The sequence below is a fragment of the Desmodus rotundus genome, chromosome 2, assembly GCF_022682495.2.
Source record: "Desmodus rotundus isolate HL8 chromosome 2, HLdesRot8A.1, whole genome shotgun sequence".
Taxonomy (NCBI): Eukaryota; Metazoa; Chordata; class Mammalia; order Chiroptera; family Phyllostomidae; genus Desmodus; species Desmodus rotundus.
Window position 1 is genome coordinate 7790389 of NC_071388.1, and position 25137 is coordinate 7815525.

At 52.8% G+C, this 25137-nt stretch overlaps 2 protein-coding genes across 2 annotated transcripts; both read left to right on the forward strand.

Moving 5' to 3' along the window:
- Nucleotides 1-5005: 5005 nt before the first annotated feature.
- On the forward strand, nt 5006-5758 carry LOC112308856 (keratin-associated protein 10-3-like). The gene has a single exon (XM_053919131.1). It carries the CDS (start codon nt 5006-5008, stop codon nt 5756-5758), a length of 753 nt encoding a protein of 250 aa, XP_053775106.1.
- Nucleotides 5759-7515: 1757 nt separating this feature from the next.
- On the forward strand, nt 7516-19026 carry LOC112308865 (keratin-associated protein 12-1-like). The gene is made up of 3 exons (XM_053919132.1): nt 7516-7716; nt 9484-9543; nt 18913-19026. Exons 1-3 carry the CDS (start codon nt 7516-7518, stop codon nt 19024-19026), a joined length of 375 nt encoding a protein of 124 aa, XP_053775107.1.
- The last annotated feature ends 6111 nt before the right edge of the window (nt 19027-25137 follow it).

Below are 25137 nucleotides of genomic sequence, written 5' to 3' on the forward strand. Positions count from 1 at the left end.
TGATAAATAATAAAAACAAATTCTAGGAACTTATCCTAAAGACACTCTGTCAAATCCTTCAGTGCTGTCAGTGGCACCCGCCCCTTGCTGCATTCTTCAGAGCAGCTAAGCGCTGAAGGAAAAGCCACTGTCCATCAGCAGGGGACCGGCTGCACAGGCCAGCGGTGGTCATGCATGGAGCACGTGCCTCTGTGAAAAGGGAGGGAGGTCTCAGGACGCGGCAGAGTGACCGCCAGGACAGGCTGGTGAGTGACAAATGCCAGATACAGTCCAGTGCGCATCCATGCCCCCCTTTGTGTAAGAAAGGGGAAGAATACACCCATATTTTTTGTTATATGTAAACAAATGGAAAGATAAACCAGAAGTTAATAAAGCTATTACAACCAAGGGGATAAGGAAACAGCAGGGGGTGAGAGGGGGAGGCACTGGGCTGCAAGCCAGACCTGGGGGAAGGGGCCTGCCTGGTGGGGAGCTGCTGGAGGTGGTTTTCAGAACACAGACTCCCCGGGGAGGTAGGCGGGCGAGCTGAGCAGCCAATCAGATTCCTGACGGCTGTGGCCGGAGGTCACTGGAGCTGGCTTGTACTGCCTTGAACAGTAAATATTCAAGAATTTTGCCAGTTGGTTCTTAAACCATTGGTAACTTTACCTTGGGGGCAGTCGAGGTGTTTCTGTCTGAGGGCTGGCTCAGACCCAGGAAGTGGGCAAGGGATCAGTCAAGGCTCTCTATGGGTGGGGGGATTATCCTCCCCTTTCTGATCATCCAGGCTTGATTTCTGTTTTTGTTTTTTGCAGATTTTGAAGAGCATGTGAGTGATGTGCTAACCTTCCAAAAAAAAGAAGCATGATTTGTGGCGTTTGCCAACTTCCTTGGTGTAAATGGGAGACCCCAGAAGGAAGGACCCTGTAATCAAGACCAGTGCACAGAGGGGTGCTTCTCCCAGTCTCCCCACTCCGGAGCTCACACATTCACTGGTACACCAGAAAAGGGGAGCGCCCTAGCGTTTCAAGGGCCATGGAACACAGGGTTCAAGTTCAGATGGATCCTGGATTCCTGAAACCTCTGTATGGGCTCCCTTCAAACCGAGACATGGGAAGAGGGGAGTGAGTGCCGTCCTGGCTGCATCCGGCTCCGAGTGATGCCATTGGGCCCACGGACAAACCCAGTGGCCATTTCCGGGTCCCTGGATGTATAATTGAAGTGGACACCCTTGGTAGTTGATACAAATCCTAACATTCATTTCTAGGCTTTGGGGAAGGAGCCATCATATTGAGGGAGGTGGAGTAGAAACTCGGAAACTGTTCTCCCACCCCCACCCCACCCCCACCCGACCCAAGTCACGATAGTGATTCAAAAACAGCATTAAGCCTGCAGGCAATGGCAGCAATCGGTGCCGCCTTAAAGGCCTGAAGGCTGTGCGTGTATGTGGCGGTGGTTGGGGGGAGCATCCTCACATCTGCAGTCTGGTGCCTGTAAAACAAGGCGGACCCTGGAGGATGGCTGGACTGCAGACTCAGCCAAATAGTGGTAGGCCCGCTGCGGCTGCCGTGGCAGGCGAGCTGTGTTTTCCAGAGAAGCTCACCCGCATTCCTTCGGGGCGTGGTAAGCCACCACGGATTTGGTGAATGCGTGCTTTTCCATCCCGTCATGGAAGAGGCTCGTGAAGAGTTTGTATTCCTATCAAACAGAAAGTCTACATTTACGGTTTTGTAGACTCGGGACATAACGTACTCAAAGCAGATCTGAACCTCCAGGACATCTTGGGGAAGGACATCGCACCGGTCCACTGTATCAGGGACATCATGCTACTGGACCCTCACGAGCGAGAAGTGGCTACTATGCTGGAGGCCTTGGTAAGACGTGTGCTCCAGAAGATTGGAGATAAACCCTACAAAAATTCAGAGGCCTGCTGCAGGAGTAAAATGTTTAAAAACTATTCTGGAGCACACTGCAACATTGTCTCCAAAGCAAAGGATAAATTACTGCGTCTTGTGGGAAACGCCACGAAGAAGGAGGCACGATCCCTGACAGGCATCTTTGTATTCCGAAAGTAACACTGATTCTACATCTGGGAGCACACCTGGACCCGTACACGAGGTGATGAGAGGACAGCCTAGAGAGAGAAAGGAATCGGCAGCAGGTTCAGGCCCTAAAGCCAGTTGTCCCTGGTGGGGCCAGCAGGCCGCATCGTGACAGAAGTGTCAGTGGGGGGAGAAGTGCCATTTGGGATTTGTGGCAGCTCCGGGGGAAGGGTCACTACTCAGGACCCTGAGACTTTGACCCAATCAAACCACACCCAGCAGCATATTAAAAGGGTTGTACACCACAACCAGATGGAATTTATCCCAGCGATGCAGGAGTGAAAAATAGGAGAAGCAATCAGTATAAAGCACTGTGTTAATAGAATAAAGGGGGAAACCCACAAGTTCATTTCAACCGAAGCAGGAAAAGCCTCTGACAAAAGCCAACGCTCTTTCCTGATAACAACATTCGACAAACTAGGACGAGAAGGGAACGCTCTCAACCCAATAGCGGGCATTATGAAAACCCACAGCCAACACCGTGCTCGGTGGTGAAAGACTAAAGCTTTCCCACCAGGATCAGGAACAAGGCAAGAGTGGCCACTCTCACCACTTCCGTTAAACACCGCGTTAGAAGCCGTAGCCTGGTAAGTTAGGCAGGAAAAAGAAATAAAGGTCTCCAATGAGAAAGGAAGAAGTGGAACCTACCACAAAGCTGCAGCGGTGGAAACAGCGGGACGCTCATGAAGACAGACACGTAGATCAAGGGGATGAAATCGAGAGCCTGGAAAGACACTTGGACATCTGTGGTCAATTGATTTTCAACAAGGGCGTCAAGATCACTCAGTGGGGAAAGAATGGGCTCTTCAACAATGGTGCTGGTAAAACTCTTAGAAGAAAACCGAGGGGTAAATCGGCACGACCTTAGATTTGGCAATGGTTTCTAGATATGACATCAAATGCACAATCAGCAAAATGTAGATAAATTGGACTTCATAAATATTAAAAAGTTTTATGTATCAAATGACACCATCAAGAGAGGAAAATACATCCCACAGAATGGGAGAAAATATCTGCAAATCATAATAGGATTCAGAAGGCATAAAGAGCACGTATAACTCAACAACGAAAAGACAAACAACCCAATTAAAAATGGGCAAAGTGTTTTTGATAGATGTATTCTTTGATTTATTCAAAGAGGATATGCAAATGGCCAACAAGCACATGAAAGGAAGCCTAATATCGTTGGTTATTAGGGAAATGCAAATCGAAACCTCAAGGAGATGCCCCTTCGTACCCACTAGGGCAGCTCTAACAATGCCAATCGAATACCACGCCAGCGAGCCCGTGGAGAAATCGGAACCCTGGTCCATTGGTGTTGCAGATGTAAAACGATGCAGCCGCCGTAGAAAACAGTCTGGCAGCTCCTCAGAAGTTAAACGTAGTCCCCACACAGCCCAGCAATCCCACCCCTGGGTGTGCCTCTGAGAGAACTGAAAAGACGTGTTCGAACAGACGTTTATACAAAAATAAATGTTCGCATTAGTCAAAAGGCGAAAACAACTCAAATGCCCATGAGCTGATGGACGAGTGGATAAACAGAATGTGGCCCACCCGCACAGCGGAACATCACTCACCCACACATGGGAGCGGAGCGTGGACACGTCTACAGTGGGATGAACTTGAAACTTCATGATGAATGAAATAAGCCAGACACGAAAGGCCACACACTGTAGGGATTTTTACATGAAATGTGCAGATGGGCAAATCCATACAGACAGAAAGCAGAGCAGTGATTGACAGGCACAGGGAGGGACTGCTTAATAGCACGGGATTTCCTTTGTAGTGGTGGGAAGGTTCTGGAACTGGAGCGAGGTCACGGTTGCACAGCACTGTGACTGTACTAGATGCCCCGGAGTTACACACTTTAAAATGGCGAAAATGGTGAACTATGTATTATGTGTTATCACACACACATGGAAAACACCCCTGCTGAGGGCGGCGAGGGTGAGGCCCCCCCACCCCGCTCAGCAGCCCTGGGCGTGATCTGCGTTGTGAACCTCGGCGTTGTGAACCTCGGTTGATCGGCGTTGTGAACCTCGGTTAAAGGGACATCTGTGCTTTAATTTGAGAAACTTCAATTATTAACGAGATCCAATAGCTTTGCCGATGGTTATTGATCGTTTCAATGATTTGAATTTTGATTTGTTTCTTTTGGATTATACTCTGTTTTAGTTGTAAGGACTTTTCAATGTTCATACTAAACTTTCGTCTATCGTACACACGGCAAGTGTTTTCTGGCAGCTCAAGATCTTCGTTTTGTACACCCAAGAAGGCCCCTTTGGGCTTTACTTGAAGTGATGCCAGTGATGGATCGACCGGAGAGAGCAGAGGACTACACGGCCCTGAGGTTTTGCCCACGACTACCTCAGGTCCCCGTGGGCATACTCCGTGTGTGGTTTTTGGTCAAGTGTTACTATTCCGTTCACGTCTGACCCTCTTACCTGTCCTCTCGGGTGCTTTACGGTTTGGGCTGCGACGGCGCTGGGCGTCTCTCCCACAGCACCCTCACGTGGGCACGGCTGGTGGGGCGGGGGCTCTCAGGAGCTGTGAATTCATCTCACACCCTGTCCCTCCGTGAATGTGACATTAGACCCCGCGGCAGTCACTCAGCAAACACTTGCCTCATAGTTTTCACAAGTTTTCTGAAGCCAAAAAAAGACCGTACAGGAAAAGAGTCCTGCAACATACTCTCAGGTTTAATGAGTAAAAACTAATTATAGAAAATAAACCAGCGCTAATGAGGGTTCTCTGGCAACTCGTCTAAACAACAACAAGGAAGAGAGGGCTTGGGGGCCTCCTGCTGGAGCAACACACACACACATCAGGAGGGGTATAAAAGCTGGGCAGTCCCAGCACCTCACACACGCACTCACCTTCACACACTCACACCTCCCAGCTCACCTCCGGTCCCACCGCCCACCATGGCCACCTCCACCCTGTCCGTCTGCTCCAGTGACCTGAGCTACAGCAGCCGTGCCTGCCTGCCCGGTTCCAGTGACTCTTGCACCGACTCCTCCTGGCAGGTGGACGACTGTCCAGAGAGCTGCTGTGAGCCCTCCTGCTGCACCTCCAGCTGCTGCCCTTCCACCTGCTGTGTCCCCAGCTGCTGCCAGCCCACCTGCTGCACCCCCAGCTGCTGCCAGTCCACCTGCTGCGTTCCCAGCTGTTGTCAGCCCATCTGCTGCACCCCCAGCTGCTGCACCCCCAGCTGTTGCCAGTCCATCTGCTGTGTTCCCAGCTGCTGCCAGCCCTCCTGCTGCACCTCTTCCCCCTGCCAACAGGCCTGCTGCACACCCATCTGCTGCAAGCCTGTCTGCTGCACACCTGTCTGTTGCACATCTGTCTGCTGCAAGCCCACCTGCTGCACACCTGTCTGCTGCAAGCCCGTGTGTTCTGTGCCCATCTGCTCTGGGGCCACCCCCTGCTCAGCCCCCTACTGCTGCCAGCCTACCCCCTGCCCCTCATCCTGCTGTAGACCCTCCTCCTCTGTGTCCCTCATCTGCCGCCCTGTGTGCAAACCCGCCTGCTGTGTGCCCGTCTCCTCCTGCTGTGCCCCCTCCTGCTGCCAGCCCAGCTGCTGCCGCCCAGCCTCCTGCATGTCCCTCATCTGCCGCCCCGTGTGCAGACCTGCATGCTGTGTCCCTGCCCCGGCAGTCCAGACATCCTGCTGCTGACCAGCTTCATCTTGAGCTGCTGCCCTCGCTCCTGAGCACAGCTCTCCGTTCCTGGGAGCCTCTGGGGCTCCTCGGCTGGTGCCCAGACCTCCCCTCTCCCATCGGGGGACACACAGGTTCTGCTTAATGCAGATTTGAACATGCCACCCATCCCTTTTTGACAAAAGATCACCCACAAATCACTCACCAGGAGGTGGAGTGCAGGCTCCCGGGACCCCCCTTTGCAGGACTGATTGTTTGCTTTCTACGTGACAAAGGCCAACTCTTATAATCAAATAAATGCTTGTGCCAGGAAATATGCGTTTGGTTTCCCTTCCTCTCCTGAGCTCCTGAGACTCCAGATCTGGGCTGTGGGTGTTCCATCTGGTAGAAGTGACACAATAAAGCCAGGGTCTCAAATCCGGGTTCAGAGCAGCTGAGCAACAAGATCTGGGAGCGATGCCATCTGCCCGCTCGTTTCCCTTCCCGACCCCAGCAGCCCACCCTCCCCACAGTGGACAGCCCTCCCAGGCTGGGCCCAGGAGGTGGGAGTGGATGCTGGGGACAGGGACCCCGAGTGGACTTGGGGTCCTGCCCACACCCACCCCCCTGCCCATCCAGGTTCAGGGTGAGTTGTGGAGCAGCAGAAACCTTGCCGCCCAGGAACTGACAGAGCAGCACCTAGCACAGCGCTCACTTCCTGGGAGAGAGGAGTGCTTGCGTGCTGGTCCAGGCACAGGGGCTGACGCCCTGAGCATCAAGAAGACCCCGGGGGCCCCAAGAGGAGTGCAAAGCTCGTTTCAGACATCACTCATTCTGCTCAGGTCTCAAGGCCTGATTGAGGAGGCACAGAGCAAAAAGACACCTGTGAATACACCCTCAGGATCATGGGGGAGGATGAGCCTGCAGTCTCAGTGGACCACTAGTCAAGACACCAGTTAGACTGACGAGGCAGCGCCGGGTGCCCTACTTCTCCCTTAAGCCCTCATCAGGAACAGACCAAGGGGGACCACAGGAGCAGGGGAACAGCAAAGGCCAGGCAGATGGGACCAGACCAGGAATGGAAGACACCCTGGTCACTCATTTATTTATCACCCTGGCAGGCTCTCGGGGCCAGCACACAGTGTGCGCCCTTTGTTGCATAAACAAGTCCATTTCTGTGTGGATTCTGGGTGACTGTTCTGTGAAGGGCAGACAGTAAGCATTTCAGGCTTTGCTGTCCCACGGTCTCTCCCGCGAGTGCTCGGCAGGCTCGTGGGAAAGCAGCCTTAGATGGCCACAGAGACGCAGGCAGGGCTGCGGCCAGTGGAAATTTTATTAGCAAACGGGCAGCAGCAGGCCAGACTCACCGCAGACCGCGGTTTGCAGATTCCTGCTTTAGTGTTTCCCATGCGAATAAAAGTTCAAACTACGTTACTGCCTCAAGTCTTCCCTGATGGCAGGAGACAAAAGTGACCAGAAGGACACAGCACTCTGCGCCGAGCCAGGGGCTCCGTGCACGATAATGGCCTGGGGAAACCACACGGGGCCACGTCACCAAGCCAGCTCACCCTGTTTGCAGAACGGGAACCGGGCCTCCAAGCCAAGCTTATTCTTGGGGAGCCCAACCCAGGACAGTGCTCGTCCCAGGAAAGAAGATGCTGGGGAAACACGTGTAAACAGCCATGGGGGATCAACAGTCGGGCCAGGACGGCCACAGCCCGGGTATAAAGGCTGCCAGGGAAGGAGCCTGCAGTCACCACCTCCCTTCACGCCACACCAGCCAGCCCCACGACAACATGTGCCACGCCAGCTGCTCCACAGGCTGCCAGGCTGGCTGCTGCTCGCCCAGCCCCTGCCAGTCCTCCGTGTGCCTGCCCGTGGGCTGCAAGCCAGCTGTGTATGTGCCGGTGAGCTGCCAGACCACCTGCTGTGTGCCCATGAGCTGCAAACCCATTGTGTGCATGGCTCCCTCTTGCCAGTCCTCCGTGTGCCTGCCTGTGAGCTGCAGGCCTGCTGTGTGTGTGTGTGTTTGTGTGTGTGTATATATATATACACTCACACATTTGGATGTATCTGTGTGTATAATTGGAGATCTACAGAGGTTACCAGAACACTAAAAAAATTATTCTAAAAATTGATCAAAAGGACAGAATGAATCATGTATCCAGTCTTTCTTATAAAAACAGTATTTTAGGTAACCAACTATGCATGAAAGTTATTTTCTGTAGAAAAATTTTAGCCAAAAAGTGTAAAAGGAATGGTAGACTCAGGCCATCGCCATTCTGCAGGCCCAGTGACGCTGTGGCTCTAAGCCGTGGTCCAAGGGGCTGCTCAGCCCAAGGCCGGAAGGCTTGGGGGAAACAGGCAGACGTCACCTGACCCAGGGGCCAACGTCCACCCCCAAAACTGAGGCAACCAGACGTCACCGGTCTGTTGACGTGCTGCCCTGGGCAACGCACAACTCTGCCTGCGAAGTAGTCTCGTCGAAGAGTCAAAGAGTTGTGCCTACATTTCAGCCGACTGCAGGTCTCCCCCCATTTTACAGGAAATGCAGGAGGTGGAGGGACATTTTAAATAGTACCTTAAAGACACAAACCCATGATCCGGGGTGCCGGACACTCCCCAGGACAGATAATTAGACTTCCTCAACAAAGAAATGCTGCAAGGGTAGCTGTCGGTCAGCAGCGTCACCTGCACGCCAGGCACGAGCCGGGTTGGGGCTCCGTCCAGTTTGAACAGATCAACAATTCGTCTTTTTCTAGATGATCAGAATAAATTAAATAGACGAGATTAACACTGTTTAGAGCTTAAGGGTTCAAGCTGGTATAAAGTTCACAGTATATACATTACGTATGACAGACACCTATGCCAACCCATGCAGAGGTTGTTACAGTGTGTTTATACTTCATTTGCCCCTTCTGGTAAAGTATCAAGGACTTCTTCCCGTGTCCACACACACAGACCTATCTATACCATTCTTCTTCTTTTTTAAAATCCTCACCCAAGGATATATTTATTGCTTTCAGAGAGAGAGGAAGTGGGGGAGAGAGAGAGAGAGAGAGAGAGAGAGAGAGAGAGAGAAACACCGACGTGAGAAACATCAATTGGTTGTGTCCCATACACACCCCACCTTGGGTCAAACCTATGACCCAGGTATGCGTCCTGCCCGGGGATGGAACCCACGACATTTTGGTGTACAGGATGACGCTCCTTCCAATTGAGCCACCCAGCCAGGGCTCTACCCTGTTCTTTTTAATGCCCGTGTAATATTTATTATATAGATACGCCAAAATAACATTATTCCTCTATTCGTGGTCTTCATCTTGCCTCCTTTTCTGCTGTTGCTATCGCACTGTGATCGTAAACACCTTTTACGTCTGTCTTGGTGCAAGCATTTCTGTTAAGCTGATTCTCAGGAGAAAATACTGTGTGTGTTTTTTTTAAGGAAAAGGAACCCTGCTCAGGAAGGCTGACTGCCGCAGGCTGCAGTCAGTGCTTAGCAGAGCCGCCGTTCAGAAGCCAGTCACGTCTCCCATTTCCGGCACTGCCCCCGGCTCTGGGGACTCTCCAGAGCGAACTGACTGTAAACACCTGGGGAGGGGGCTGCAGAACGTCCCACCCAGCTGCCAGCCACTGCAGGCGTCTGAACCCTACAGTCGCTGACTTGGCATCATGAGCCTCCCTGTGGTTGAGCGACATTTCTCAAATTGGCATCCAGCAACCTGATGGAGCCTGTAAGCCGCCCCCCCCCCCACATTTGGCAGAGCTGTGATGAGGCGATGGCGGATGATGAGGCAGCAGAATTCCTCCAGGGATCGCTCCTGGTAACACACACCAGCCACACCCAGGGACTTCGAGGTCCATTCCATTGAATAGCGGACTCGGGAGGAGAGAGGACAACAATGCCTCTGGAGTGGGTGGCCCCGAGAGAGGCTCTCCTGTCTTGTCTCCTTCCCGGGGACAGTGGGGTTGACCTGGAACACGAAGGCTTCTTTTCTGGTATCTCCCCCAACCTGTTTTGTCCATCTCTGCGAAGGAGGCATTGCCTAGCAACCGAAGAAGGGCAATGACGTCCTCAGACTATTCTGTTCCACTCCTGCGATGCTTAACTCTGGTTGATTATTAGCACAACCTGGAGAGGTGACAACGTACCTTAAAGAAAAAACTACTTCTCTACAGTCACCAAGGGGCTGGAGCATAGCTTTGGGAAAGGGTCTGAACTATACTAGATTTTCAGTTCTTGGGGGGAAAAAAAGAAAAAAGAAAAAAAAACCCTTTCTTCCTAAACCAACAAGATTCCTTGGGCAAGTAGACAATAGGTGTTAAGAAAACTCTTTGAAATATGAGCCATGCCATTTACTTTCTAATCTGCAAAGCTGCCTTGCAAATGGGATGCTGGCTGGCCTGCCTCCCTGGGCATTCACAGCCTTTATACTTTGTCAATAAATCAGGCAGCTGCAAAGTAATATGGTGTAGGTAACTGCGATATAGCACTCGGTCCTGCCCTGTCTGTTTCTATAAGAATGTGTTAATAATTGACGTTTTAACCAAGGGCTCCTGTGGACACAGCGGTAGAAAGACTTTTCAAAGAGCCATTTCTACCGGCTGGAGGTAATTCTAGATCAGCTTGGGTAGCTGGGGAACTTTAAGGTGTGCCCTGGGGAAACTTGGTCTGGCCGCTCTCCACCTATAGTAAACGGGCACCACCTCCCCACTCGTACACACAAAGAATAGAGATTTCACATCACTCCCGGCTCCAGCTCAGTGCTGCAGGACAGGCCACGAGGATGCCTCTAACCTGCAAGTCGAACGCTCTCGAAAAAGGAAAGGGAAAGAAGTCACCCCACAGTCCTACTCCCAGAGAACATCTGCTGAGTTTTTGGTGTGTTTAAAAAGTTCTTTCTTCTGTAGCATGAGTATCTGTTGTTGCGGGGGAAGAATGTGCTTGCTCTTCTTATAAGGTTGGCGTCATCGTGTCGGAATACCTTTGTTTTCCAACAAAAACAAATGTTTGTTTGTTGTTTGTTTTTTCCCTCAGAAAAGCCTTGTTTGTGATACAGACCTGTTTGCAAAAGCCATTTGCCAGGGTGGCCCTCATCCTCCCATCGCGGGTCCTCGATGCCATCTGCACAGCGCTCTGCTATTTAAAACGGTCCGCTGTACCAGGTAGGGAGAGCCCTGAAATGTAAGGAATCGGCGTTTAGATCCTGATGACAGTGGCGGGAGCTCTGGGTCAGCAGCAGGCTTTGCCCCTCGTTAGTCAAAGTGGAAAAGCACCTGCTCTGCGTCCCTGCGTTATTCACGTTAAGCGGAGACACCGACAGGACAGACGTCCTGACGTGGGAGGAAGTTTACGTCCAGCACAGGGGCTGGGACACGGTGACAGCTGGGGAGTGTCCTTCCCAGCTGTTTCTGGCCAGCTCCACCCTGATGAGCAGTGCAGGGTGGGCAAGCTCCCAGACGGCCCTCAATGGCCCTGGTGTTCACGTCTGGTGTCGTCCCTTCCCCCTGGGAGGGGCTGGACTAATGAAATCAGACACAGCCAGAGTGACAGGGTGTTACCTCTATGAGTAGGTTTTAAGCCTGATTTCAGTCCTCTGGGACTGCTTCTCTGCACCTTCCCAGCCTGCACGCCCCAATGGAGCAAGCAGCCAGGTTGCGGAGGCCCAGGCCGATGAGGCAAGAAATTCAGGGCAGCCTCTGGCCAATAGCCAGGGAGAAACTGAGTCCCTCCGGCCAACAGCCAGCCCTAGAGGACTGAATCTTGCTGACAAGGGCTGAGTGGGCACACAGGCAGGTGCGTCCCAGTTGAACCTTCAGATGACTGTGACCCCAACCGACACGTTGACTGTAACCTTGAGCTCTGAAGAGCATTTAGGCGTACGCTGTGCCTGGATTCCTGACCCACAGAAGCTGCGAGAGGAGAGGTGTTCTGAGCCGCTGCAGTCTGGATTGCTCAGCTACGCAGCACTAGCTCCTAACACAGAACCAGCCCCTCCCTCTGCCTGCAGAGTTGTCTGTTCAGCCAACAGAAATGCATTTCCTCGACTCCCGTGTGTTTATTAACACGTGCTGCCCGCAAAGAGCCTGTGGGAATCTAAAGTCAAAATACGAGCTGGTCCCGCTCTTCGGAAATGGTAAGCCCCCCACGACATCTGCGGAAGGGGTAACGGGACCTCCAAGGACTGTGAGGCCCAGTGCCAGCTCATGCAGGGCACACGGTCTTACAGACAGAGCTGAGGATGAAGACGGGGCTCAGCTGGACACACTGGCAGGGCTGTGCAGCTTGTCTCTGAAATACTGTGGGTCTCGCTGCTTCCCCAAGACCCTTCAAGTGCTCCCATGGGGACCTCTCTAAAGAGGTCATCCCTGGCTCATGGGGGTCCCTAGGGCCCTCCTTCTGCACCACACCATGGCCAGTGCCCATCTGATTGACCAGTGCCCGGTACCATGCAGCTGTAGGAAGGCCGAACCCATCCTGGATAAGTGAGTGATGCAGAGGCCGCCCGGTGCTAGACACGCCCGACTTGAGGTTATGTGGTGTGGGACAGGCCCCGGGGTATGCTCTCCTGCTCCACCCACAGCCCTGCTAACCATTTGTCAAACTGGAGAAGACAGTCCTTCCTGTACAAGTTCAGGCTGGAGGCAGACGAGGCGACGTGGGCAGGACCAAGAGAGGGGGGCACAGTCTCCCCGGCTCAGCCCTCAGCTCGGAGTAGCTTAATGTTTGGAGAAAAAAGAAAGCCTGGCTCTGTCGAGCAGGCAGGTGTTAAGTTAAACAAGACGGCCTTGACAGAGGTGGCCTCATGCCCCTGCGGGGCTACATCAGCAAACCAAAACCTAAGCCTGTAAAGGCCTCAAAGTTGCAAAACCAAGCCACGAAGGACGACCAATGGAAGCAGCCCAGCAGGCCCTCAGCTGTACGCAGCCTACCCAACCACTCCTCCTTCACTCCCCACTTCTTGCGAGCCTTCCCCCACCCCGCACTTCCGGTCTCGTGCTGCCCCATTCCAATCCAGTTTTGCTCAGACAAGCTCAAAATGTTTAACATGCCTCAGCCGATCTTGTGCCACTGGAGGGAAGCTGTGCCTGGGAGCAGGAACAGGTAATGCCAGCACCCGGGAGGGGTCCTGAGCCTCTCTCACTGCCGTGCAAATGAGGAAAGTGAGGTCGAGACTAATAAAGGTAATAGCATCACTGTTGAGAGCCGTTCGTACCTTACAGGCACTGTGTCACTTAATCCCACCAGGGCCCCATGGAGGGGGACTCCTATGAGACCACTTCATAGATGGGGACACCGAGCCACCCCTAGGCTGAGGCCTTTTCCCAAATTCCTGAAGCTGCAGAGGCAGAGCTGGGCTGGGACAAAGTCGACCCCGAGGCAAGGCTGCCACGACTTACCAGTCCCCCCATGAGCCAGCGCTCAGACCCACAGGACTCTGGATGCCCAGCTCAGCCGCTCCCCTGGCATGGAGCCACTCTCCAGGCTGTCGCCAGGCCAGGCTGTCCACCAGGGGGCGCCCTGAGCATGCTGTAGAGCAGCTACACCAAAGCCACTGTCTGGCAGCAAGGCCAGCCACAAGCAGAAGCCCACCCCCTCCCTGAGCCCTCCCACCCCCGGGCTGTGGGTGGCCCGGGCAAGCTCCTGGCACACAGCCCTGCAGTGCTGGCAGGGGTTAAAAGCGGTGCTGAGATTCTAAACGTGTTGAAGCCTGACATGAGATAGCAGGGAGAAGACACCCCTAGCTCAGGGCATTGTGCTGGGATGGCTTTGCTGTGGGATTTCTCACTGTCTCAAGTTAAGGAAGTTTGGGGCTCCGCATTCCTCAGGTTTCACAGCTATACCCTGTAGCTGCTGGCAGGGTTCTCCCCGCCCCAAGTTCCCGGGGGAAACATGCTTGTTTTTGCAAATGGCCTCAGCCATGCTGAGGGACAAAGTCTGAGGCAGTGCTTGCCTGCTATGTGGGGCTTCTCCCCCATTGGTGTGGGGTGCATTGTGTCTCTCCCTAACGTCCCAGCCAAGTCCTACCCCTCAGTACCTGTGCACGTGACCATTTTTGGAAACAGGGCCTTTGCAGATGTCGTGGGGGTGAGATGAAGTCAGGCGGGGGCAGGTGGTCTCTAATCTGAGGACCCGTGTCCTTGTAAGAAGAACACAGGCAGGCACACAGAGAGAGCCCTTGGGAAGACAGGGGCAGAGACCGCATCACAAGCTGAAGAACGACGAGGGCTGCCAGTAACACCAGCAGCCAGGACAGAGGCTGGCATCCTCCCCCAGAGACCTTGGAGAGAGCGCGGCCCTGCCGACGACACCTTGATCTTGGCCTTCAGGCCTCCAAAGGGTGAGACAACACCTTTCTGCTGCTCGAGCCCCCCATCCAATGGTGCTCTGGTCTGGCAGCTCAAGGACACTCCTATCCTGACCTGACCTCACCGCTGCCAGGATCTCTGTGGCCCTTCTCCTCCATCCTCAGGTCCCTTTTTTGTGACCCAGTGACAGGGTTGGAGCTTTCTCAGGCCCTGGTGGTCACATGCCTGCTCGGGCTGAGCTGTCAGCCCCTGTCGCAAGCTCATGTGGCAGAGGACCCTCGTGTCTTGAACTTCACAGAAGTTCTGTGAGTTCCTGCAATAGGACAGCATAACAGGGACCTGAGTTTGAGGGGGATGGACCTCCCCAAGCTGCAGGGATGGCCTCCATTGCTTCAGCCCAACCAGGTGAGTCTGTCCTCTTAGCCCAGGGATCAGTGACCTTGACCTAAGGTCATCAGTGTACAGAAGTCCTCTGACCAGACACAGGGGTTCAGAAACGAGCCTGCACTCTGCTTGCTGTCATTGAGGCATGGGGACATGTGGCCTCCTGGTGTAGCCGAGGGAATGGTAACCCTCCGAGTTCACATCCACCCAAAACCTCATTTGGAAACAGGGTCTTCGCAGGTGTAATAGGTTAAGGCCCTAAAGATGAGATCAGCGGGTGGGCCCTGAATCCTGTGACTGGCGTCCTTTGCAGAAGAGGAGACACATGGAGAGACAGCAATGTGAAGACGGGACAGTGATTGGAGTGATGCACCTACAACCCAAGGAGCACCGAGGTGGCCGCAACAGCGAGGCTGGGAGGCAGGCCTGGGACAGAGTCCCCCCCAGAGCCTCCGGAGGGAACCTGAGATGCCCACACCTCGATTTCAGACCTCTGGCCCCCAGATCCATAAGAATACACTTCCTTGTCAGAAGCACAGTTTGTGGTAATTTGTTATGATGTCCTAGCAACCAAACCCCTGGGCATCTCTTTGTCCATAAATCTAAATCAACCCCCCCACCCCATAAAGAACCCCCACGGTCATAGCATGTTAGCAGGCGAAGTCAGAGGACCTCTGGTCCAGCCCCCTTCATGCTGTCCCATGACACCTACAGCCCCTGAAGACAGGAAGCAGTGCTTGAGAGAAGAAGTGCCAGGCTGGGTGACGCCAGGGCCACGCTATGCAGGGATGTTCATATTAGCACATCACCGGATGTGAGACGTGCTGGAAGAGATAGAAAACTTAAAGCCAGAGTTTTTATAGGCTTTTTATCAATAGAATCTTTCCTTTAATCTAACACTGGATAATAAATCAGTGAAGAAGAAGCGCAGACACACTTGGGGATACCGCACTCAAAGCGCAGATGTTGAGACCAGCTGCGCCGCAGAGACTTGCCGAGGCCGCAGGGCTGGTCCCAGACATGGGTCTCGGCACTCGGGTCTGCGCTGTAACGCACTATCTTCCCGGATGAAGAAGGAACACGAGGGGGTCTGGCAGATCCGAGACAAACGTGTGGCCTAAGGAGAGTCACTCATTTCTTTTTGCAACACAGAGTCAAGTTTAATGCAATGCATAGTATGTGAATTTTGGAAAAAAGATGTGAACATGAACTCTGCAGGTTTTCTGCGCATTTTCCTCCGCACCAGCTCCTCCTTGGCTGAGTGGCTGAGCTCCTCGGACAGGAGGGGGGCAGGACGAGGCCCAGGCCTGCACAGAGCTGAGGTGCCGACAGATCCAGGGGCCATGCGAGATGGCGGGCTGATGGAGGCAGGACGTGGGCAGACAACACACACTGACCTTCAAAGACAGCACAGAGCAAAGAGTATAAAACGTGATATTTTGGATACATGGAGTTAAATAAAATATCCTATTAAGATGAACTTCACCTGCTTTATTTTTAAACTATCTTTTGATGTGGCTACCAGAAAGCTCAACCCCATACCTGGGCTCCCCTCCCTCATGGCGGGCCTCCTACTCCACCAGCCGGAGCTGTGGCAGGACCTCGGTTCCCTCACCTCAGCCCCTCCCAGGCCCCCCGAGATGGTTTCAGCTTATAGGGCCTGGGAGACGCAAACTCCCTGAGGCTCGTGGGCTGCTCATGTTGGGTACAGGGTGCAGGCGGGGGGGCCATGAGAGGAGAAGCGCTCATCAATATCTCTAGTAACAATGGCCTGCACACGTGGGGAGCCCCCAGCCCAAAAGCAAAGTCCCTGTTTTCCTTCTCTTTCCACTTGCTCCACTTTATGGAGCTTGGCATTAATGGCTCATTAATCCTCCAGCCTCCGGCACACCCTGGCCCCGCCCCATGGGAGGAAGCAGATCTCTGGGGGAAGGTCATGATGTCCTTGGTAAGTCGAGTTGTTAGTCGTTGAGGGACAAGGGATTCACACTTTCTAGGACCCTGCCTGGCCCAGCACAGCGCTGAGCACGTGGCCGGTGGCCGGGAAATGCCTGCTGATAGAAGGCAGGCATCACTGGAGGTTTTATACCAGAACAAGTCCTGCTGACAGCTGTGCAAGCTCGTGGGCTTCCCAGAGGGCCTGGGGTGGGTTGAAGAGCCTTCAGATTACAGTCCAACCTTCTCTTATGAACAGAAGACATCGACTGTCGCTGTTGGAGGTACAGGCTCCCTCCCAGCCCTCTCCAGCTTCCAGGTGGAGAAGAATTGCAGAGGAGTGGGGGAGACTTGGACATTTGGCCAGCAGGGGGCAGTATGGCACGTGTCTGTCCCCGCCCTGGCTGGGCCTTGCTGCTTAAGAACAAATGCTTAGCAGGGTTCTTTTATTAGGAAGGTTGGATGGTGCTTGGGGGCTTTCGTTCTTGTTTTTTTTGTTTGTTTGGTTGGCTGGCCTGGTTTTTTTGAGGCTACTGTTCATGGTGGGGAGGGATCGCAAGGACTTGAGATGATGCACAAGGTCTGTCTGGGAAAAGCCCAGCCATTGTTAATACAAGGAGAACGGTTTGCACAACATCAATGCGACCTGGCAGCCAAGGGGAGTGGACTGGATTTCTCATGGTGAACAATGATGACTTCACTGTACTAGTCAGTGGGGGCAGTAGACACTGTTGAGTGAGCCTGTGTACTGTGTGTCCGTCACATTCAAAATGACTGAGCGAGTAGAACAACGAATCTGCTTCAGATTTTTCATTAAGCTTGAAATTCCTCCACAGAAACCATCTGGATGACTCAGAAGGCTGCAGCTGTGGGCAACTGGTGATTGGCAGCTTCATCACAACAACACGCCCACTCATGCATCACGTCTCGTGCAGAGTTTTTTTGGTGAAACATCAAATCACCCAGGTGACTCAGCCCCCCTGCAGCCCATATTTGGTGCCCTGAAACTTCTGGCATTTTCCCAAAACTAAAATCACCTTTGAAAAAGAGGGAAGAGATTTCAGATCCTTGATGAGATTCTGGAAAATACCACAGTGCAGCTGATGGCTACTGGGAGAACTGTGTGAGGTCCCAAGGTGCCTACTTTGAAGGGGACTGAGGCGCCATTGTCCTATGTACAATGTTTCTTGTATCTTCTTCAATAAGTGTCTCTATTTTTCAAATTACACGGCTGGATACTTTCTGGACAGACCTCACGAGTTCACTTTCCGAAGAGGATTCATGCCTGTTTCTAAGTAAAATGGAGCCACGGTCAAATAGCAGGAATGCATCGAGACGTGTTCATGGAAAGATACTGACAGTATTGATACAGTATGAGGGGGTAACAGAAAGTAAAGAGAGCGAGACAATGGGGCACCTATAAGCCAGGAGCCAGGAGAAATAACCAGAATGGGTTCATACTTTTGGGGAAGAATTAAGGCATGTGCAAAAAGTGATCGATTATACATCAGTGACTTGTGTTTGCCCACTGCTTCAAGGACTGAGAGTTTACAAGTCATTCTAGAAAGTTCTCTGAGGTCTTCTTACTTTCATCTGCATTTGCTTATGTATTTTTAATGTATCAAGTCAGTATTGCAAATGCCTGCCTTGGAAGATGCCTTCCTTCCTCTCCCAGCATTTCCCCGCAGGGCCTGTGGGCAGCCAGGGGCTCAGCCGGCCAGCCAGGATGTGGCCGTCCTCACCCCTGCACAGAATGTACCCTTCAGGCACAGAGGCACAAACATCAGACCCCAGGTCTGGAGGGTTAAGAAATGATAATGTTCTTGCTCACCTTGATTTTTCAACTACTTCTAATCCTTTTTTTTAAATCGTCACCCAAGGATATGTTTATTGATTTTAGAGAGAGAGGAAGAGCAAGACAGAGAAATCTTGATGGGAGAGAGAGAAACATTAATCACTTTGCCCCCTGTACGTGCCCCAACTGGGGATCAAGCCCACAGCCTAGTTATATGCCCTGACCTGGCATCGAACCTGCAACCTTTTTGTGTACGGGACGACACTCTAACCAACTGAGCCACCCAGCCGGAGCTCAATAGCCTCTGATTCTTATACGAGCAGAGGGAACACCATAAAGTGCTTGCATCCTGTACAAGCACCATTGGATAAAGATGGCGAGCCCTTGCCCCAAGCTGCCGGGCAGTGGAGGCACCTCTGGATCCTGTGAAAAGGGGCTTGAGGGTCTCGCTGTGAAGCAGAAGGTGCGGTGGTCCACAGGCCAAAGACAGAGGCCCCCGCCCTGGCACGGAGCATCAGCACGGAGCATCAGCCCCTCAGGGACGCAGCCCCGTAGCCCCAGCTTCCCCGCACGCGTGCTGTGAATGGGCCTGCTGGTTCTCTGCGCAGGGAAGATGCACCAGAGGCGACGTGCCTCAAACCAGGAGGGAAAGGCCTCTCTGTGGTCCCTGTTTGCTGGAACTGGCTGCACCTGAGCAGGACAGACACCTGAGTTCTGAGCTGCAGCTTCCCAATGAGGGAGCCCCGCCCCTGCTGTGTCACACCTGCAGCATCAGGTGAAGCTGGCAGTGATCCCGCCTCTGCTCACAGGCGCCCAGAAATACAGGGTGCTGGACACGGAGCAGCACCCCGACCTGGGAGATGGGGGGCGGCAGGAATTCTGAAGCCCACCTCTTGTCTCCTTGCACACACAGTCTGCAGTCCTGGGGGTTCGAGAAAGTGACGTGGACATTCCCTGCCCTTGTCGTGAGCACTGAAACAATAAGGCGTTTTCTTCTGTTGTTTTCAGCAAAACTGGACGCTGCTGATTGCTAGTCTGGAGTCCTCGTCTTCCTGTACCTGCTGCAGGTTAGCCGAGCATGAGCAATGCAAGCCAGCAGGCTGCACTCTCTAGGGTCCAGGCATTTGGGTGAGAGGGTCTGTCTCACTGGTCTGACACCCCTCACTTCCCCACACACACACTCGCACTGACAGTAGGGCTGAACTGACAGTAGGGGGCGCTGTGGCAGCATAACCCACAGTCCCAGTGTCCCTGGCCTTCCCACAGGTTCCAAGCCTCTGCCTGGTGGAGGGTATGTGTTGGATTTAGAATGCACCCTGCTCCTAGAAAAAGCAGCGCCTCCCGGATTCCTTCCCTGCCATCTGCTGGGAAGCCTCCCTGCCAAAACACATAGCAGCTCCAGCCACGAGACCTGGATGGGGCTTTGCTCTGGATCCCAGAACCGGGAAGCTTGCTGCTGCTCGGGCCTTGGAACAAGCCCAGGCATTCCAGCTGGTCCCCTGCCCTGCCGTCCTCCGTGGCGGGGCAGCGAGGCCGGCCCGAGACTCCAGGATGAACACCCATCCTGTAGGACCAGGCTTCAGACATCCATGTGCGGACCGCGCATTCCAGCGTCTGGCCCTGGAGGCTCTGAGAGACTTCCACGGTTCTGAGAGCTTTCACGCATATCCATGCGTTCACAGAATCCAAGCTCCCTTCATCCCTCTCCTTGTCACTTACATTGCAAAGCAGCCCTTGCCTGCTAGTCGCTCCTTCATTGACCCATCCCTGCTTCATTCACAACCACGGTGCCGTGCTTCCTGCCGGGATAGAGAAGGGTCTGTGTGAGGCTCCTGTCAACGACCTCTCCCCGGAACTCAACCCAGAAGATGTGAGTGGAGTGGAAGTGTTCAGGGTGTGACATTTCTAGCCTCTGTCGTTTGTATGTGGGAGAGACAGAACATCCTTAGGAATGGAATTTTTGTTAAATATAAGACTTTATTTTTTTTTAGAGCAGTTTTAGGTTTACAGTATATTTGGGAGGAGGGTACAGAAATTTCCCACATTTCCCTGTGCCACCCTTGCATGGACACCCTGTTACCAACATCAGAGGGATACATTTTTGACCAAGGATGGACCCGCATTGACACATTATAATCACCCGGAGTCCGTAGTTTACCTGGGGGCTCACTCCTGGAGCTGTATGTGCTGCGGGTTTGGGCAGGTGTATGATGACATGGGTCCACCTTCCAGTATCATACAAAGGCCGTGCACTGCCCGAAAAATCCTGTGCTCTGCCTGTTGACCCTCCTCCCCACGACCCCGGGAAACTACTCCGCTATTTATTGTTGCCAGAGCTTTGCCTTTTCCAGACTGTCCTATAGTTGGAAGCCACCTCAGATTGGCTTCTTTCACTTAATAATATGCATTTAAGATTCCATCCTATTATTTCATGACAATAGCTCATGGCCTTTTAGCGCCGAGTGACACTCTGTTGTGCGGTGGGACCACCGCTTACCCACTCACCTGCTCAAGGGCAGCTTGGTTTCTTCCAAGTTCGGGCAGTTACGCACACAGCTGCTGGTTAACCACTGTGTAACCAGCTTTTCACGTGGACGTAAGTCTCCAGCTCCTTTGGGTAAACGCCAAGGAGCACAACTGCTGGACCGCACGGTAAGATAATGTTCAGTTGTGTAAGAAAAACCGCCACACTGTCTTCTGCCGCGGCCGCCCCATCCTGCGCTCCCACCGAGTCCCTGTGGCTCTGCATCCTCGCCGGCATTGGGCGGTGTCAGGGCTCTGGGCCGTGGCCATTCTAACAGGTGGGATGGCGTTCCAATAGTGGTATCTCGTGCTTGTTTTGATTTGCATTGCCTTGACCACATACAAGGGAGCGGAATAAACATGTAATTTGGACCTGCCAAAGACGCCAAAGAAGCTATTCCTTCGTTAGTATATATGTGTTGAACGTCGTTTATGGTTCGAGGTTCTGTTAACATGCACACATGTTAGACAGACTGCTGGACGTGTACGTCATATATTTTTTATACATACAAAAACATTGAAAACAACTTAGAAAAGGAGGTGTGCCACTTCAAAAGTGATAAGAATAGAACTTTGCATTGTACATTTTTTAAAAATGTGCTTTGAAAAATGCACCCAGGTGTTCCAGAAAACAGTACTCAAACAGGTATTGCAGCCTGAATAGTGCTGCCCTAGAAAACAGAGATGAATATTCATGAAAGCTCTTCAGCTGTGAGAAGAGTCAGTGGGAAGATAAAGGGATCCGCGTGCCCCTAGAGCACGCGGCAGAGGGTAGCCAGGCCGTGTGCTCCTGCACGCTTGTCCATCCTTTGCTGCTACTATTAATCTGTTTTTCTTCCCGAGGCAATAGAACTGACTTCTCTCAGGGTGAGTGAGAACGTATTTTGTCCTGTGAGAAAATGCCGGGCAATGGAAAAAACAAAGGAATGAAGGGGACTAATTTAATTGCGAAATGTCATATAAGACCCTGAAAGAGATAAAGAAGTAACAGTATTGGCCAGTATTGTAACTAAGTAACAGTATTGGCCTATAATAGCAACGCTGTTTACTTGGTAATTAAAGCAGATGTTTATTATTACTTTGTATAACATCGGTGGTTTTCTAGCTCCGGTCTCATCGGTAACAATAGAATAGGAAAGACACCTGAGACGATGCACGGCAGGTGACACAGTCTGAGTTGAGGTGGCAGACGCCAGCTGGCAGGCGGACAGGGTGGGGTGAAAAGTCGCCTGAGGTCCCCAGTCAGGAGGCAGGAGGGTGGCCAAAGAGACTTGAAGGGAGGTGATGCAGGGTATTTAGGAAAGTTAGAATGTGACGTATACGTTGTCATCGGCTTCGCTGACCAGGGTGGTCTGTTCAGGGCTGCACGGTCGGCTGCCTCCAGAGCGTGTGGTCCAGGGAAGGTGACATATCGGGAGCCCACCTGGAACGGGCAGCTGGGAGGAGCCCTCTGGGAGCCAAGACCTGGGATAGGAGGGGGAGCCACGCAGGGAATGGAGACGTTGTCCTGGCAGAGGACCCCAGAGATCCTGAGTGGGGAACGCCTGGCTTGTCCCAGTCCCCCAGGGACCCTGTGTGTAGGCAAAGTATAGACCCCCAGTGATGCCCACATCCCAATCCTTATAGCCTGCGGGCGTGTGACATCACCTGGCCAAGGGGAGCTCAGGTTGCAGGCAGAACGAAGATGGCTAAACAACTGACCTTCACGGAGATAGATGATCCTTAAAAGGGGGAGGACCCGACCTGAGGTAGCTGGTGAGAAGGTGGAGGAAGGAGCCAGGAGCCAATGACTGTGGGAAGCCCCTGGAAGCTGGAAAAGACAATGAAGCCTACTCGCCCTAGAGCCTCCATGAGGAGCCAGGCCCGCCCATACCTTGACCTGAGCCCAGGTAGGCCCACGGCAGACTCCGGCCTCCAGAGGTGTTAGATGATGAACATGTGCTGTTTAGGCCACTAAGCTTGTGCTAGTTTGTTACAGCAGCAGAAGGCAGCTGATACACCCTGACAAAACCACTTTCTCCTGGGCTAAGTTTGAGTGCAGCACCATGAGATGAATAAGCTTGCTTATGAACAGGGACGCTCTGAAAACCCACAGGACCTGCCTTCTGTGAGTGAGGGTGGGGCAGGAAGTATGTGACGCTGGGTCACCATCTGTCCATGCAGGGTGGGGTGAGGAGGAGGCAGGTGGGTCCGTGGCAGGGAGGGCAGGTAGCTTCTCCAGCCAGGCCCTGAGCTGCCTGAGGCGTGTGGGTGCTGCAGCCGGGCAGACTCTCCGCTAACCCGCTGTCCAACTCAGGGCGGCTGCTCAGCCTGGCCGGGTCTCAAATTCAGGGCCACCGTGATGACCCCGGAGGGTGAGGGTAAAACATCCTCGCACTGTCTGGCTTTTAAGAGCAGCTCCAGAAACAGAAGTTTTTGTTAGTATTTGCACATTGACTTATTTTTGTGACACAGAAGGCTCGCCATCTGCCCGAGAAGGATGGGAGTCAAAGCATATAAATCAGGAGAGTTACATTACAGTTAAAAGTGAGAACAGAAACCACGGGGAGAGAAGATGCACAGGTGTCTGCGATGAGCCAATTCCTGCAGGTGAGAGCTGCCTCCCGCTTCCCAGGCACCTGTCGGGGAAGAGGCCCAGCATCAGGAAGAGCTGCCCCTCACCTGCGCAACACTGAGAAATCCCAGAAGGCATTCCAGATATGCGTACATGTGTATGTGTTTGCGTAGGTGACACTTTCACGTAGTGTAACTGCATTTTCAAATACATACACACTGGATGAAATGCATACACTCACTCACCATTTATTATACAAACAGCGAAAAGTCCCTTCACCTCCTCTGTCAGCCCATCCCCACACCCTCTCCCTTAGTTTCCTGTGTATCTTTCAAGAGCTTCTTTAAGTAAATACAAACAAATGAAAAATAGACCCCCTTATTCCCCACTCTCATTTTTCTTTAAAGATTTTATTTATTTAGAGAGGGGGAGGGAGGGAGAAAGAGAGGGAGAGAAACATCAATGTGCGTTGCCTCTCCCACGTACACCCCCCACTGGGGACCTGGCCCACAACCCAGGCATGAGCCCTGAGTAGGAGTTGAACCAGCGACACTTTGGTTCGCAGGCTGGCACTCAATCCACTGAGCTGCACCAGCCAGGGCTCCCCGCTCCCCTTTCACATGGAAGCCAGCCTGCGGTATGACGCTGGCTAGCATTTACAAAGCGCTCACCCACAGAGGCAGGGTCCTCAGGCCTTCCACGGATTCACTCATTTAACCTTCACAACAGCCCAGGGTGGCAAAAAATGATTGACTCGGCTTCACAGACAAGGACCCCAGGCCCGGGGAGGGTAAGTGACCTGCCCTTCATCACGCAGTCAATAAATGATTCAGGGTCTGGGCGCTTCATGGGCACCAAACCTGTCTGATGGAGCTCCCCGGCTTTGCTCTCTCTCTCCTTCTCTCTCTCTTCCTCTCTTCCCTCTGTCTTTCTTCTTTCTTTTATTCTTTTGTTTTTTAACTGAACAATGTATCCTCCCTTAGTATACTAGCTTCCTATTGCTATTGTAACAAATGACCACAAATGTGTGGCTTAAAACAACACACATTCATTATCTTACAGTTCGTAAGTCAAAGGCCCACAGTGGGTTTCCCTGGGCTAACACGGCTGTGTCGCTGGGCCGCCTTGCCTTCTAGAAGCTAAGGGAGAATCCATTTCCTTGTCTTTTCAGCTTCCGGGGACACCCACTTTCCCGGCCCCCCCACCTTCAAAGCCATAATCAGACCCCTGCTTTCATCACCCCAGCTTCTCCCCTCTTCTGCCTCTTGCGTCCATGAAGTACCCGTGTGGTGACAGTGTCCCACCTGGAGATCTGGGACACTCTCCCCATCTGCAGGGCCCCAATGCCATGCAGAGTGACCTCGTTCCAGAGATGGGGACATGAACGTTTGGGGGGGCTGTTAGCCTGCCTCTCATACCTAGAGAGTCCCTTGGTGGTGCATTTTTACAGGTAAATGATAATGCACAGTGCATAGCAGAGAAGTTTTATAAATGTGCTTATCTACTCCTCCGCTCATGGGAATCTGCTTCTTCCCAATCTGTCACCCTTATTTAAAAAACACTGCAAAGAATGACCTTGGACATAACACCCTTTCGCATGTGGCAGGTAGAGATGCTGGGAGGATTCCCAGAGGTCAGAGTATGGAGTCAAAGCAGATCTGTGCCTCTGTGACTCTGGTGGGAATGGCCAGCAACGTTTGAGGAGAGTGCGCTTCCCCACACTCTGCCGAGGTCGTGGGTCCCCCTCGAACTGTCCGCCATCCAGGACCGTGTTTCCCACACCTTCATTTGGGGCGCCGTGGCTTGTTCTTCCTGTTTGGCAGGCAACGGGGACAGTTCTTATGCTGCTCAGGGAAGTGATTTACTCGGGGCAGACAAAGCTCAGGTAGTGTGTGCTTTCTGATGATTTTTAACCTC

Bases quoted from the DNA above. Each gene is read 5' to 3' on its own strand.
- LOC112308865 (XM_053919132.1), top strand. From the start codon at position 7,516: ATGTGCCACGCCAGCTGCTCCACAGGCTGCCAGGCTGGCTGCTGCTCG. The intron at 7,717-9,483 runs GTGAGCTGCAGG...CACATTTGGCAG, and splicing joins AGTCCTCCGTGTGCCTGCCT to AGCTGTGATGAGGCGATGGC. The intron at 9,544-18,912 runs GTAACACACACC...TCACACCTGCAG, and splicing joins TCCTCCAGGGATCGCTCCTG to CATCAGGTGAAGCTGGCAGT.
- LOC112308856 (XM_053919131.1), top strand. From the start codon at position 5,006: ATGGCCACCTCCACCCTGTCCGTCTGCTCCAGTGACCTGAGCTACAGC.